Genomic DNA, 14,684 nt, shown 5'->3' with positions numbered 1-14,684 from the left:
ACCATTAGATGGGCATCTGTAATGAACCGATGTGAAGTTCTGGTCTTAAGCTGTTCCTGGCTTCACTCAATGTCCAAGAAAGTTATCTTTGAATTTATCAACTCACTTCATTAAGGGCCACTTTCTATGTGTATTCAGCTAGTTAGTGGACTCCTTTCTACTCTTCTCAGAATATCAGACAATCCCTTGTTGTACATTGCAGTATCAAACTGAACTGCAACAAACACATGCTGTGATTTTTCAATCAGGAACGCTAACATAGGGTTCACAGTACTGTCTCAACCTTGAGCGTGTAAACATGATTGTTGGCAACCCAGATATTGGGAGACATTGTTCATTTAAATCAAATCAAATCAAATTTATTTATATAGCCCTTCGTACATCAGCTGATATCTCAAAGTGCTGTACAGAAACCCAGCCTAAAACCCCAAACAGCAAGCAATGCAGGTGTAGAAGCACGGTGGCTAGGAAAAACCCTAGCCCCCCGACACGTAAACTACTGCAGCATAAATACTGGAGGCTGAGACAGGAGGGGTCAGGAGACACTGTGGCCCCATCCGAGGACACCCCCGGACAGGGCCAAACAGGAAGGATATAACCCCACCCACTTTGCCAAAGCACAGCCCCCACACCACTAGAGGGATATCTTCAACCACCAACTTACCATCCTGAGACAAGGCTGAGTATAGCCCACAAAGATCTCCGCCATGGCACAACCCAAGGGGGGCGCAACCCAGACAGGATGACCACATCAGTGAATCAACCCACTCAGGTGACGCACCCCTTCCAGGGACGGCATGAGAGAGCCCCAGTAAGCCAGTGACTCAGCCCCTGTAATAGGGTTAGAGGCAGAGAATCCCAGTGGAAAGAGGGGAACCGGCCAGGCAGAGACAGCAAGGGCGGTTCGTTGCTCCAGAGCCTTTCCGTTTACCTTCACACTCCTGGGCCAGACTACACTCAATCATATGACCCACTGAAGAGATGAGTCTTCAGTAAAGACTTAAAGGTTGAGACCGAGTTTGCGTCTCTGACATGGGAAGGCAGACCGTTCCATAAAAATGGAGCTCTATAGGAGAAAGCCCTGCCTCCAGCTGTTTGCTTAGAAATTCTAGGGACAATTAGGAGGCCTGCGTCTTGTGACCGTAGCGTACGTGTAGGTATGGACGGCAGGACCAAATCAGAGAGATAGGTAGGAGCAAGCCCATGTAATGCTTTGTAGGTTAGCAGTAAAACCTTGAAATCAGCACTTGCTTTGACAGGAAGCCAGTGTAGAGAGGCTAGCACTGGAGTAATATGATCAAATTTTTTGGTTCTAGTCAGGATTCTAGCAGCCGTATTTACCACTAACTGAAGTTTATTTAGTGCTTTATCCGGGTAGCTGGAAAGTAGAGCATTGCAGTAGTCTAACCTAGAAGTGACAAAAGCATGGATTAATTTTTCTGCATCATTTTTGGACAGAAAGTTTCTGATTTTTGCAATGTTAGGTAGATGGGAAAAAAGCTGTCCTTGAAATGGTCTTGATATGTTCTTCAAAAGAGAGATCAGGGTCCAGAGTAACGCCGAGGTCCTTCACAGTTTTATTTGATACGACTGTACAACCATTAAGATTAATTGTCAGATTCAACAGAAGATCTCTTTGTCCGAGTTTAAAAGTAGAAAGTTTGCAGCCATCCACTTCCTTATGTCTGGAACACATGCTTCTAGCAAGGGCAATTTTGGGGCTTCACCATGTTTCATTGAAATGTACAGCTGTGTGTCATCCGCATAGCAGTGAAAGTTAACATTATATTTTCGAATGACATCCCCAAGAGGTAAAATATATAGTGAAAACAATTGTGGTCCTAAAACGGAACCTTGAGGAACACCGAAATTTACAGTTGATTTGGACAAACCATTCACAGAGACAAACTGATATCTTTCCGACAGATAAGATTTAGGATACATTCCTGTAGATGATGTGAAATGGATTCAGGGCTGTAACGGCTCACAGTCTATATATCTGTGTTGATTGTAGTAATAATACTAATAATAGTTATAATAATAATAATATTTTACATGTGACTTATACAAAGCTTTTCAAACACACAAAGTCACTTGTGAAAAAAACAAAAACAAACAACATCAGACGAAACAAAAACATGAATAAATAGAGGGGGGTGGGGGGGTCACAGATGGCTGGAGAGAGGGAGTTCCAGAGCCTAAGAGCGACCCTGGAGACGACCCTAGAGACGACCCTGGAGATGACCCTGTCGCTGTGTTCTGAATTAGTCTTGGTATATATACAAGAAAACACTCTTATTTACCACAGAATACACACGGTGTGTAAAAAACATTAGGAACACCTGCTCTTTCCATGACATAGACTGACCTGGTGAATACAGGTGAAAGCTATGATCCCTTATTGATGTTAAATCCATTTCAATCAGTGTAGATGAAGGGGAAGAGACAGGTTAAAGAAGGATTTTTAAGCCTTGAGACAATTGAGACATGGATTGTGTATGTGTGCCACCCAGAGGGTGAATGGACAAGACAAAATATTTAAGTGCCTTTGAACAGGGTATGGTAGTAGGTGTCAGGTGAACCGGTTTGAGTGTGTCAAGAAATGCAACACTTCTGGGTTTTTCATGCTCAACAGTTTCCTGTGTGTATCAAGAAAGGTCCACCACCCAAAGGGCATCCAGCCAACTTGACACAACTGTTGGAAGCATTGAAGTCAACATGGGCCAGAATCCCTGTGCCACGCTTCAGACACCTTATAGAGACAAGCCCCGACGAATTGAGGCTGTCCTGAGGGCAAAAGGGGGTGCAACTCAATATTAGGATATTGCTCCTAATGTTTTGTGCACTCAGTGTACACCTGAAACAATATGCAATTTATATCAACTGTATAGTACTGTCAGCCGTATGAATAATGATCTGATCCATATGGTTCCAATAGCTAAGTTAAAGGGACAGTTCATTGTGGTTAAGTCATTGTTCCAATGTGGTTCCAATAGCTAAGTTAAAGGGACAGTTCATTGTGGTTAAGTCGTTGTTCCAATGTGGTTGCAGTGGTGGAAAAAGTACCCAATTGTCATACTTGAGTAAAAGTAAAGATATCTTCATAGAAAATTACTCAAGTAAAAGTGAAAGTCACCCAGTAAAATACTACTTGAGTAAAAGTATTTGTTTTTAAATATCACCACCGTTAAATCCACGATATTTGAGAATTTCAGTAAGCATTTTCCTACGGCTGGCCATGCTTTCCACCTGGCTACCCCTACCCCGGTCAACAGCTCTGCACCCCCCACAGCACCTTGCCCAAGCCTCCCCATTTCTCCTTCACCCAAATCCAGATTGCTGATGTTCTAAAAGAGCTGCAAAATCTGGACCCTCACTTTCTAAAATTATCCGCCGCAAATGTTGCAACCCCTATTACTAGCCTGTTCAACCTCTCTTTCGTATCATCTGAGATCCCTGAAGATTGGAAAGCTGCTGCGGTCATCCCCCTCTTCAAAGGGGGAGACACCCTAGACCCAAACTGTTACAGACCGATATCTATCCTACCCTGTCTATCTAAGGTCTTCGAAAGCCAAGTTAAGAAACAGATCACCGACCATTTTGAATCCCACCGAACCTTCTCCGCTTGGCAATCTGACCTCTGGCAGTCTCTATGGGGGTGCCACAGGGTTCAATTCTCGGGCCGACTCTTTTCTCTGTATACATAAATGATGTCGCTCTTGCTGCTGGTGATTCTCTGATCCACCTCTACGCAGACGACACCATTTTGTATACATCTGGCCCTTCTTTGGACACTGTGTTAACTAACCTCCATACGAGCTTCAATGTCATACAACACTCCTTCCATGGCCTCCAACTGCTCTTAAATGCAAGTAAAACTAAATGCATGCTCTACAACCGATCGCTGCCCACACCTGCCCGCCCATCTAGCATCACTACTCTGGACGGTTCTAACTTAGAATATGTGGACAACAACAAATACCTAGGTGTCTGGTTAGACTGTAAACTCTCCTTCCAGACTCACATTAAGCATCTCCAATCCAAAATGAAATCTAGAATCGGCTTCCTATATCGCAACAAAGCATCCTTCACTCATGCTGTCAAACATACCCTCGAAAAACTGACTATCCTACCGACCCTTGACTTTGGCGATATTATTTACAAAATAGCCTCTAACACTCTACTCAGCAAATTGGATGCAGTCTATCACAGTGCCATCCGTTTTATCACCAAAGCCCCCTATACTACCCACCACTGCGACCTGTATGCTCTTGTTGGCTGGCCCTCGCTTCATATTTGTCGCCAAACCCACTGGCTCCAGGTCAACTATAAGTCTTTGCTAGGTAAGGCTTCGCCTCATCTCAATTCACTGGTCAACATAGCAGCACCCACCCATAGCATGCGCTCCAGCAGGTATATTTCACTGGTCACCCCCAAAGCCAATTCCTCCTTTGGCCGCCTTTCCTTCCATTTCTCTGCTGCCAATGACTGGAGCAAACTGCAAAAATCACTGAAGCTGGAGACTCATATCTCCCTCACTAACTTTAAGCATCAGCTGTCAGAGCAGCTTACAGATCATTGCACCTGTACATAGCCCATCTGTAAATAGACCATCGAACTACCTCATCACCATATTGTTATTTAAAAGAAATTTCTCCTTTGCACCGCGGTATCTCTAATTGCACATTCATCTTCTGCACATCTATCACTCCAGTGTTAAATTGCTAAGTTGTAATTATTTCGCCACCATGGCCTTTTTATTGCCTTTACCTCCCTAATCTTACTTCATTTGCACACACGGTGTATAGACTTTTCTATAGTGTTATTGACTGTATGTTTGTTTATTCCATGTGTAACTCTGTGTTGTTGTTTGTGTTGCACTGCTTTGCTTTATCTTGGCCAGGTTGTAAATGAGAACTTGTTCTCAACTGGCCTACCTGATTAAATAAAGGTGAAATAAAATAAAAAATAAAAAATATATATACTTAAGTATCAAAAGTAAATGTAAAAGTGTAAATCATTTCACATTCCTTATACTAAGCAAATCTTTTATTTAAGGATGGCCATGGACACACTTAAACATTTTAACAATCATTTACAAACAAAGTGTTCGTGTTTAGTGAGTCCACCAGATCAGAGGCAGTAGAGATGACCAGGGATGTTCTCTTGATGAGTGCATGAATGGGACCATTTCCATGTCCTGCTAAGCATTTAAAATGTAACGAGTACTTTTGGGTGTCAGAGAAAATATATGGAGTAAAAAGTACATTATTTTCTTTAGGAATGTGGTGATGTAAAAGGTGTTGTAGGGTACAGATACCCATAAAAACGACTTAAGTAGTACTTTAAACTATTTTTACTTAAGTACTTTACACCATTGTGTGGTTGTGTTGTTGTAGGTGGTTTATCGGGGACTGGTCGGCCTGTGGGAAGACGTGTGATGGCGGGATACGGACACGGACGGTTCTCTGTATCAGGAAAATGGGGCCTGCCGAGGAGGAGACCCTGGAGGACAGCCACTGTCTGACGCACCGACCAATAGAACGAGAAGCCTGCAACAACCAGTCCTGCCCCCCTCAGTGGATCACTCTGGATTGGTCAGAGGTGAGAGAAGGACTACCCCTTTTCACTTGTTGACGTCCCAGCAGGAAAAACATAATGTTGTCATTTTAACCGCTTCTTTCAGCTGGAATCACTTTGAGTTACAGCAGTGGTTTCAATAGAGACCTAGAATAAGTTGAATAGTTTTATTGAGCTTGTGTGTTGTTCCTTCTGTCCCCCAGTGTACACCCAGATGTGGCCCTGGGTTCAAGCACCGCATCGTGCTGTGTAAGAGCAGCAACCTGACCAAGACCTTCCCCCCCGCCCACTGTTCCGGCCACAACAAGCCCCCCATCAGGACCCGCTGCAGTCTGGGACACTGTCCACCACCTAGATGGATCCTAGGGGAATGGGGACAGGTACGATTGTTCCCCCCTTCAGAAATCATTGCTTCCTTTCACTTTTCCATTCACCTTTCATTGCTTTGATATGTCTTGACATGGGGATATCAAAACAACAACATTTTTGTAAAGGCAATTCAAATGAACTGTTGTAAGATGAACAGACACCACATCCTGTTTTGGTGAACAGTCAACAGCATTTACACTCTGATCATGAACTGGTGTCTCTAGTGCTGATTACATGTGCCTGTCCAACCAGTCTGCCTGCCTGTGCTTGTGTGCATGCCTGTGTGTGTGTGTGTGTGTGTGTGTGTGTGTGTGTGTGTGTGTGTGTGTGTGTGTGTGTGTGTGTGTGTGTGTGTGTGTGTGTGTGTGTGTGTGTGTGTGTGTGTGTGTGTGTGTGATTCAGTACCGCGGCCCCAGTCAGGTCTCAGCCATCCCATCAACTTGTGTCTGACTTCTGTGCCCAACGGGCCACCAGGCTTACCTTCCCTTCAGATCAGGCTCTGTGGAGCCTCACATCCCAGCCTGCATGTCATCCCCTCCAAATTAGACATTCTTTATTAGGGCCCAGGCCGGCCCTGACAGATGACCTTCGTCAATGCATGGTCTTAAGTGGGATTTGAACCAGTGACCTTTTGGCCTCCGCCAGCGAGACTGTGGAGGAAAGCACTGTCTTCACTTCAATCTGCCCTTTATACAGCTCAGGAAGAGACGGGTGAGAGACAGGAGTAGAGGAGGAGGTGAGGCAAAGAGGGGCTGGAGGGAGGGAGAGGGAGATATATATAGAGTGTGAGAGAGAGAGAGAGAGAGAGAGGGGGAGAAAGAGAGACAGACATCACCTTGGCCAGTGCGTGAGAAAGTCCTTAATCCAAACAGACTTAAAACGGGTGTTTCTGGTGTGTATTAGGTCACACTGATACTGACCCTGTCCTTTGACGGGCCACAGAGAGGTTATCAGCAATTGGCTCAATTCAATATGTATCCCTGAAGTGTTTGCTATACATTTCAGAATGAGCCGACAAATGCAGCGTTTACCGTGAATGGGTTCTCTGCCAACACGGGAGAATTGCCTTTAAAATACAATTGGGCCTTGGTGCTGAACTTCCACGATACGGATTGAATAGAGCCCCAGGCCTTCTGATTGAAGTTGGGGCACCGGATGTTGTTGTTTGTGTGTGAGAGTACATATGGTTGCCATTAGAACCTTGAACCATAGCCCATGACTTCTAACCTCTGGAGTCTGACCTCTAACCCCCACTTTACTACCACAACAAAGTCCACCACTGCAATCCCACAACAAGGCCACTATATAACATCCAGGTATATCTAGAAGTGTTCGTAAAGTCTACTAGAGAACGTGACCAGAGAAACTCTTTCTGTAATATGACTAGTATGTTACAGACAGAACTACCACGGCACAGAGAATAACATAGAAAGTAGAACTGTTGAGTTGCACTGATAACCCCTAGCTGATGTTATTGACTACATATTCCTAGCTGATGTAATTGACTTCATATTCCTAGCTGATGTAATTGACTACATGTTCTTAGCTGATGTAATTGACTACATATTCATAGCTGATGTAATTGACTACATATTCTTAGCTGATGTAATTGACTACATATTCTTAGCTGATGTAATTGACTACATATTTGTAGCTGATGTAATTGACTACATATTCCGAGCAAATGTAATTGACTGCATATTCTTAGCTAAAGTAATTGACTACATATTCTTAGCTGATGTAATTGACTACATATTCCTAGTTGATGTAATTGACTACATATTCCAAGCTGGTGTAATTGACTACATATTCCGAGCTGTTGTAATTGACTACATATTCTTAGCTGATGTAATTGACTACATATTCCTAGCTGATGTAATTGACTACATATTCTTAGCTAAAGTAATTGACTACATATTCTTAGCTGATGTAATTGACTACATATTCCTAGTTGATGTAATTGACTACATATTACTAGCTGGTGTAATTGACTACATATTCTTAGCTGGTGTAATTGACTACATATTCTTAGCTGATGTAATTGACTACATATTCTTAGCTAAAGTAATTGACTACATATTCTTAGCTGATGTAATTGACTACATATTCCTAGTTGATGTAATTGACTACATATTCCTAGCTGGTGTAATTGACTACATATTCTTAGCTGGTGTAATTGACTACATATTCTTAGCTGATGTAATTGACTACATATTCCTAGCTGATGTAATTGACTACATATTCCTAGCTGATGTAATTGACTACATATTCCTAGCTGATGTAATTGACTACATATTCCTAGCTGGTGTAATTGACTACATATTCTTAGCTGATGTAATTGACTACATATTCCTAGCTGATGTAATTGACTACACATTCCTAGCTGATGTAATTGACTACATATTCCTAGCTGATGTAATTGACTACATATTCCTAGCTGATGTAATTGACTTCATATTCCTAGCTGATGTAATTGACTACATATTCCTAGCTGATGTAATTGACTACATATTCCTAACTGATGCAATTGACTCCATATTCCTAGCTGATGTAATTGACTTCAACTTCCTAGCTGATGTAATTGACTACATATTCCTAGCTGATGTAATTGACTTCATATTCCTAGCTGATGTAATTGACTACATATTCCTAGCTGATGTAATTGACTACATATTCCTAACTGATGTAATTGACTTCATATTCCTAGCTGATGGAATTGACTACATATTCATAGCTGAGGTAATTGACTGGATATTCCTAGCTGAGGTAATTGACTACATATTCTTAGCTGATGTAATTGACTACATATTCCACGCTGATGTAACTGACTACATATTCCAAGCTAATGTAATTGACTACATATTCTTAGCTACAGTAATTGACTACATATTCTTAGCTGATGTAATTGACTACATATTCCTAGCTGATGTAATTGACTACACATTCCTAGCTGATGTAATTGACTACATATTCCTAGCTGATGTAATTGACTACATATTCCTAGCTGATGTAATTGACTACATATTCCTAGCTGATGTAATTGACTTCATATTCCTAGCTGATGTAATTGACTACATATTCCTAGCTGATGTAATTGACTACATATTCCTAACTGATGCAATTGACTCCATATTCCTAGCTGATGTAATTGACTACATATTCCTAGCTGATGTAATTGACGTCAACTTCCTAGCTGATGTAATTGACTACATATTCCTAGCTGATGTAATTGACTTCATATTCCTAGCTGATGTAATTGACTACATATTCCTAGCTGATGTAATTGAGTACATATTCGTAGCTGATGTAATTGACTACATATTCCTAGCTGATGTGATTGACTACATATTCCTAGCTAATGTAATTGAGTACATATTCTTAGCTAAAGTAATTGACTACATATTCTTAGCTGATGTAATTGACTTCAAATTCCTAGCTGATGTGATTGACTACATATTCTTAGCTGATATAATTGACTACATATTCCTAGCTGATGCAACAAACTGCATGTTCTCTTGTGTCTCTAGCTGGTAGCTACCACCTCTCTCTTCTTCTGTAGCCCAGCAGACTGCAGTCTCACTGAGGCCCATTAAAGAATTACTATTACCTTCTTCCCAGGTCATACCAAGTTCAACTGGCCTGAACACACACACACACACACACACACACACACACACACACACACACACACACACACACACACACACACACACACACACACACACACACACACACACACACACACACACACACACACACACACACACACACACACACACACACACACACACACACACACACACACACACACAAAGGCCACTCTGTGAGGAAGGAGAACCCACCAGTTCTGCCTTCTCCCATTAATGCATGTTAATTATAGTTATATCTCTATCTCTCTCTCTTTCATCTCTCTCTTTCATCTCTCTCTAATCTCCATCTCTGTCTTTCTCTCTCTTTCATCTCTCTCTATCTCTCTCATCTCCATCTCTTGCTCGATCTCTCTCTCTCTCTTTCATCTCTCTCTATCTCTCATCTCCATCTCTTGCTCGATCTCTCTCTCTTTCATCTCTCTCTCTCTCTCTCATCTCCATCTTTCTCTCTCATCTCCGTCTCTTGCTCGATCTCTCTCTCTCTCTTTCATCTCTCTCTATCTCTCATCTCCATCTTTCTCTCTCATCTCCATCACTTGCTCAATCTCTCTCTCTCTTTCATCTCTCTCTATCTCTCTCATCTCCATCTTTCTCTCTCTCTCTCTCTCTCTCTCTCTCTCTATCTCACTCACTCACTCACTCACTCACTCACTCACTCACTCACTCACATAGGATAAGCTACAGTATCCCTAGTGATTAGACATAACTGTTGAGTGTCTGCTGAGAAAGTAAAACAGGGGGCAGTGAGAATCTGCAAACTCAGGCTAGGCTTGGCTTGGCCCATACAGGACGTCATCAGAATGACACAGCCAGGAGAAGTGCTGTTTGACTGTCTCAGTGACTCAGTTACTCTAAGTTCTAACACATGTAGTGGGTAGGAGTTTTATTAACAATGTCTGCGTCTTTTGAATAAAGTATGTGATTAATAGTGTTTATGTGGTTCAGTGTCTGGTGCAGGGTGATTAATAGTGTTTATGTGGTTCAGTGTCTGATGCAGGGTGGTTAATAGTGTTTATGTGGTTCAGTGTTTGGTGCAGGGTGATTAATAGTGTTTATGTGGTTCAGTGTTTGGTGCAGGGTGATTAATAGTGTTTATGTGGTTCAGTGTTTGGTGCAGGTTGGTTAATAGTGTTTATGTGGTTCAGTGTTTGGTGCAGGGTGGTTAATAGTGTTTATGTGGTTCAGTGTCTGGTGCAGAGTGGTTAATAGTGTGTGTGTGTGTGTGTGTTTCACCACAGTGTTCAGCGCAGTGTGGGCTGGGCCAGCAGATGCGGACAGTGCAGTGTCTCTCCTACACAGGCCAGCCCTCCAGTGACTGTCCCGAGGCCCTCAGACCCCCCAACATGCAGCAGTGTGAGAGCAAGTGTGGCGCCACGCCCATCGCTAACGGAGACGGTGAGTACAGAAATGTGTGCAAGCATACTGGCACCCACACACAAACACACCACACATGCACACACACAAACACACACAGAACCCTCACAACGATCCAGCCATCCCTGTACCAGAGTTCCATCTCAGCTCCATTCAGCCGTTGGGATGACACAGCTCTTACAGAACGCATTCATCTTCCCAGTGAGGTTGAGCTGTCTGCTGGTCAGAGCAGCCTGGACCCTCCATCCTCTCCATGCTATGACAGATGTGTGTTAGGATGCATAGAGACAGGCCCAGCCCACTCGTCGATCGAGCTGAATGGAACCGGTAGGGAGAGCAGGGTGTGTGGAGACGCTAACGGCTAATGAGAAGAGCTTCGGCTAATTGTCCCATACAGACAGACTGAGAGACAGACAGACAGCAGCGTGGGGGTTGCTTATGATTATGAATGTCTTTCTTAAAAATAAGTTTTACTAGACCAACCTGAATTGATAAATCAAATGTTTGCACAAAACCGGTAGCAGTAAGAGCTTAGAAAACACAAATGATAGTCCTCAGAAGAGAGGGCCAAAGGGATTGACAGAAAAGTGCGCACCGCTCATTTGAAGTCCGATAATTCCAGACGTTCCTTTGGCATGGTGTGTTCTCCTTACATAAACGTATAGCACGCAGAGGGGGGAATAAAAAGTGTAAAGAGAGAGAGAGACAGCGACAGAGATAGACAGAGAGAGAGAGAGAGAGAGAGAGAGAGAGATTAAAAAAAGGTCCAGTTGCCAGTACAACAAATACACATTCTTTCTAGACACTGTTGCCCTAGAGCACACCAAGAATTATACCTACCTTGGCCAAAACATCAACACCGCAGGTAACGATCTGAGAGACAAGGCAAGAACAGCCTTCTATGACATCAAAAGGAACATAAAACTGGACATCCCAATTAGGATCTGGCAAAAAATACTTTCATCAGTTATAAAAGCCATTGCCCTTTATAGTTGTGAGGTCCCGGGTCCACTCACTAACCAGTAATTTACAAAATGGGACAAACACCCAATTGAAACTGCATGCAGCATACTTCAAAAATATGCTTTGTGTACAACGCGAAACCCCAAACAATGCATGCAGAGCAGAATTAGTTATCAAAATCCAGAAAAGATCGGTAACATTCTACAACCACCTAAAAGAAAGTGATGCCCACACATTCCACCAGTATCTGGGGCTCTGTTCACCAACATAAACAGACTCCACAGAGCCCCAGGACAGCAACACAACCAAATTATGATAAAAAAAGATAACTATTTGGCACACTGGAAAGAATCAACCAAAAAACTGAGCAACTTGAAATGCTACCTGGCCCTAAACAGAGAGTACACAGTGGTAACGAGTACACTGTGACTGACCCAACATTTTACAAATCTTTGACTATGTACAGACTCCGTGAGCATAGCCTTACTATTGAGAAAGGCAAACCTTGCTCTCAAGAGATGACAGGCTATGTGCTCACTGTGTAGACATTGTTAATGTTGTAAATGACTATTGTAGCTGGAAACGTGATTTTTAATGGAATATCTACATAGGCTACAGAGGCCCATCATCAATGTATTATGGACCAGTCGTTGTCCGAGACAACAGGAACTTGGAGAAGTCCACAGTTGCTCAACCTTTCTGTTCCAGGGACGTGCCCGGAGCTCTGCTTATATTAAAACTAACAGCTGAGAACTGACTAAATAGGCGTCAGACAACTATCTGTGGGACTGGTGCCAGTGCTCCGGACGGAGGTTGACAAGTACTGGTCTAGAAAGAGTTTAATACATTTTAACAGAACAGCAATATTACAACATGGACATGCACATCAGCACACACACTCACGCATACACACACACAGACACAAACACACAAACAAACACACACACTCACGCATACACACACACAGACACAAACACACAAACAAACACACACACTCACGCATACACCCACACAGACACAAACACACAAACAAACACACACACTCACGCATACACACACACAGACACAAATACACAAACAAACACACACACTCACGCATACACACACAGAGACACAAACACACAAACAAACACACACTCACGCATACACGCACACAGACACAAACACACACACACACACACTCACAAACACAAACACACACACAAACACACACAGACACAAACACACACACACACACACACACACACAAACACACACAAACACACACACACAAACACACACAAACACACACAGAAACACAAACACACACAAACACACACAAACACACACACACAAACACACACAAACACACACACACACACAAACACACACAAACACACACACAAACACACATACACACACAAACACACACAGAAACACAGAAACACAAACACACACAAACACACACAGAAACACAGAAACACAAACACACATACACACACAAACACACACACACACAAACACACACACACAGAAACACAGAAACACAAACACACATACACACACAAACACACACAGAAACACAGAAACACAAACACACACAAACACAAGCCCAGGTGGTTAATAGAAATCCACTTCCACTTCTTCCCTTTATATCCTGTGTAACTTTTGTATTTTTCTCTCCAGAATGCAAAGACGTAAACAAAGTGGCATATTGCCCACTGGTGCTGAAGTTCAAGTTCTGTGGCCGTGCGTACTTCAGACAGATGTGCTGCAAGACGTGCCAAGAACGCTGACCAACACAGAGAGAGAATGAGAGAAATAAGGAGAGGAACAGAGGGAGCTGGAGGAGAAAGAGACACACAGGCAACGGGCAGAGAGAAAACACCTCCTCCCCCCTCCCCATCACCGTGGAAACCTAACCACTGCTCAGCAGACACGCTGACACACACCTTTATTACTGTCACTTCTGTGAAGTGGGAACCTTAGAGGATTGTTGTTACTGATGTTATTTTTATTATAATAATAATATTAATATTATTTTTTATTATTTTATTGTCATCTGTTTATTTTTATTGTTTTTTTGTAGTTGTTTTTGAATCCAAAGTGCTGGACACATCACACATAGAGCAGAATCACCACAGGGAAGGAGGGATGGAAAGAATAGCCACTGGAGGGGAGGAGAGGGGAGAGGAGGAGGGAGTGTAGCTGAAGAGTGGATGGGGGGGTGTAATGGTACTATGGACAGACAGACAGACAGACAGACAGACAGACAGACAGACAGACAGACAGACAGACAGACAGACAGACAGACAGACAGAATATTCCATAAATTATACCCAAGCACATCACAAAACACACCAGTACTGGAATGAACTGTTCAAGATGTCATCGCCCGTAGTGTCATTCAAGCAATTGTATTAAATCTGTCTGTGGTTATGCCACATATTGTCAGTGGAGGCCAGTGGGATGGCAGAGCGCATGTTTCTAGTATGTTCTGTGCTGGAAGTGGAAAAAAGGTGCTACGTTAGGGGTTATTTCTACTTTATGTTATCAGAGGTCAGGTACGGTCAAATCGTTCTTCTGTTTATTGTCCTTTCTCTTTTCTTGTTTCTTTTTTCTAAAAGAGGTGCCTTCGTTTGGAACAACACTCACTTTGTGCCAGAACCTTTAAAAAGGAGACCAACCCCCAGTTGATGCAAATTGTGGATTTGTGAAGAATCATAAATATTGCAAACTGCACAGTTTGGCATTAAAGTACTGTATTGA

At 42.7% G+C, this 14,684-nt stretch overlaps 1 protein-coding gene across 1 annotated transcript in view; it reads left to right on the top strand.

Moving 5' to 3' along the window:
* LOC135548216 (A disintegrin and metalloproteinase with thrombospondin motifs 6-like) overlaps window positions 1–14,106 on the top strand; it is a 170,398-nt gene extending 156,292 nt beyond the window's left edge. Inside the window, exons 21-24 of the mRNA XM_064977577.1 lie at window positions 5,400–5,604; window positions 5,784–5,960; window positions 10,838–10,994; window positions 13,602–14,106. Of these exons, the coding sequence (XP_064833649.1) occupies window positions 5,400–5,604; window positions 5,784–5,960; window positions 10,838–10,994; window positions 13,602–13,711 (649 nt within the window). The 3' untranslated portion in view covers window positions 13,712–14,106. The remainder of the gene's footprint in view (window positions 1–5,399; window positions 5,605–5,783; window positions 5,961–10,837; window positions 10,995–13,601) is intronic.
* The last annotated feature ends 578 nt before the right edge of the window (window positions 14,107–14,684 follow it).

This window comes from Oncorhynchus masou, chromosome 11 (assembly GCF_036934945.1).
Source record: "Oncorhynchus masou masou isolate Uvic2021 chromosome 11, UVic_Omas_1.1, whole genome shotgun sequence".
Taxonomy (NCBI): Eukaryota; Metazoa; Chordata; class Actinopteri; order Salmoniformes; family Salmonidae; genus Oncorhynchus; species Oncorhynchus masou.
This window is presented reverse-complemented; position numbering and strand designations above follow the sequence as displayed.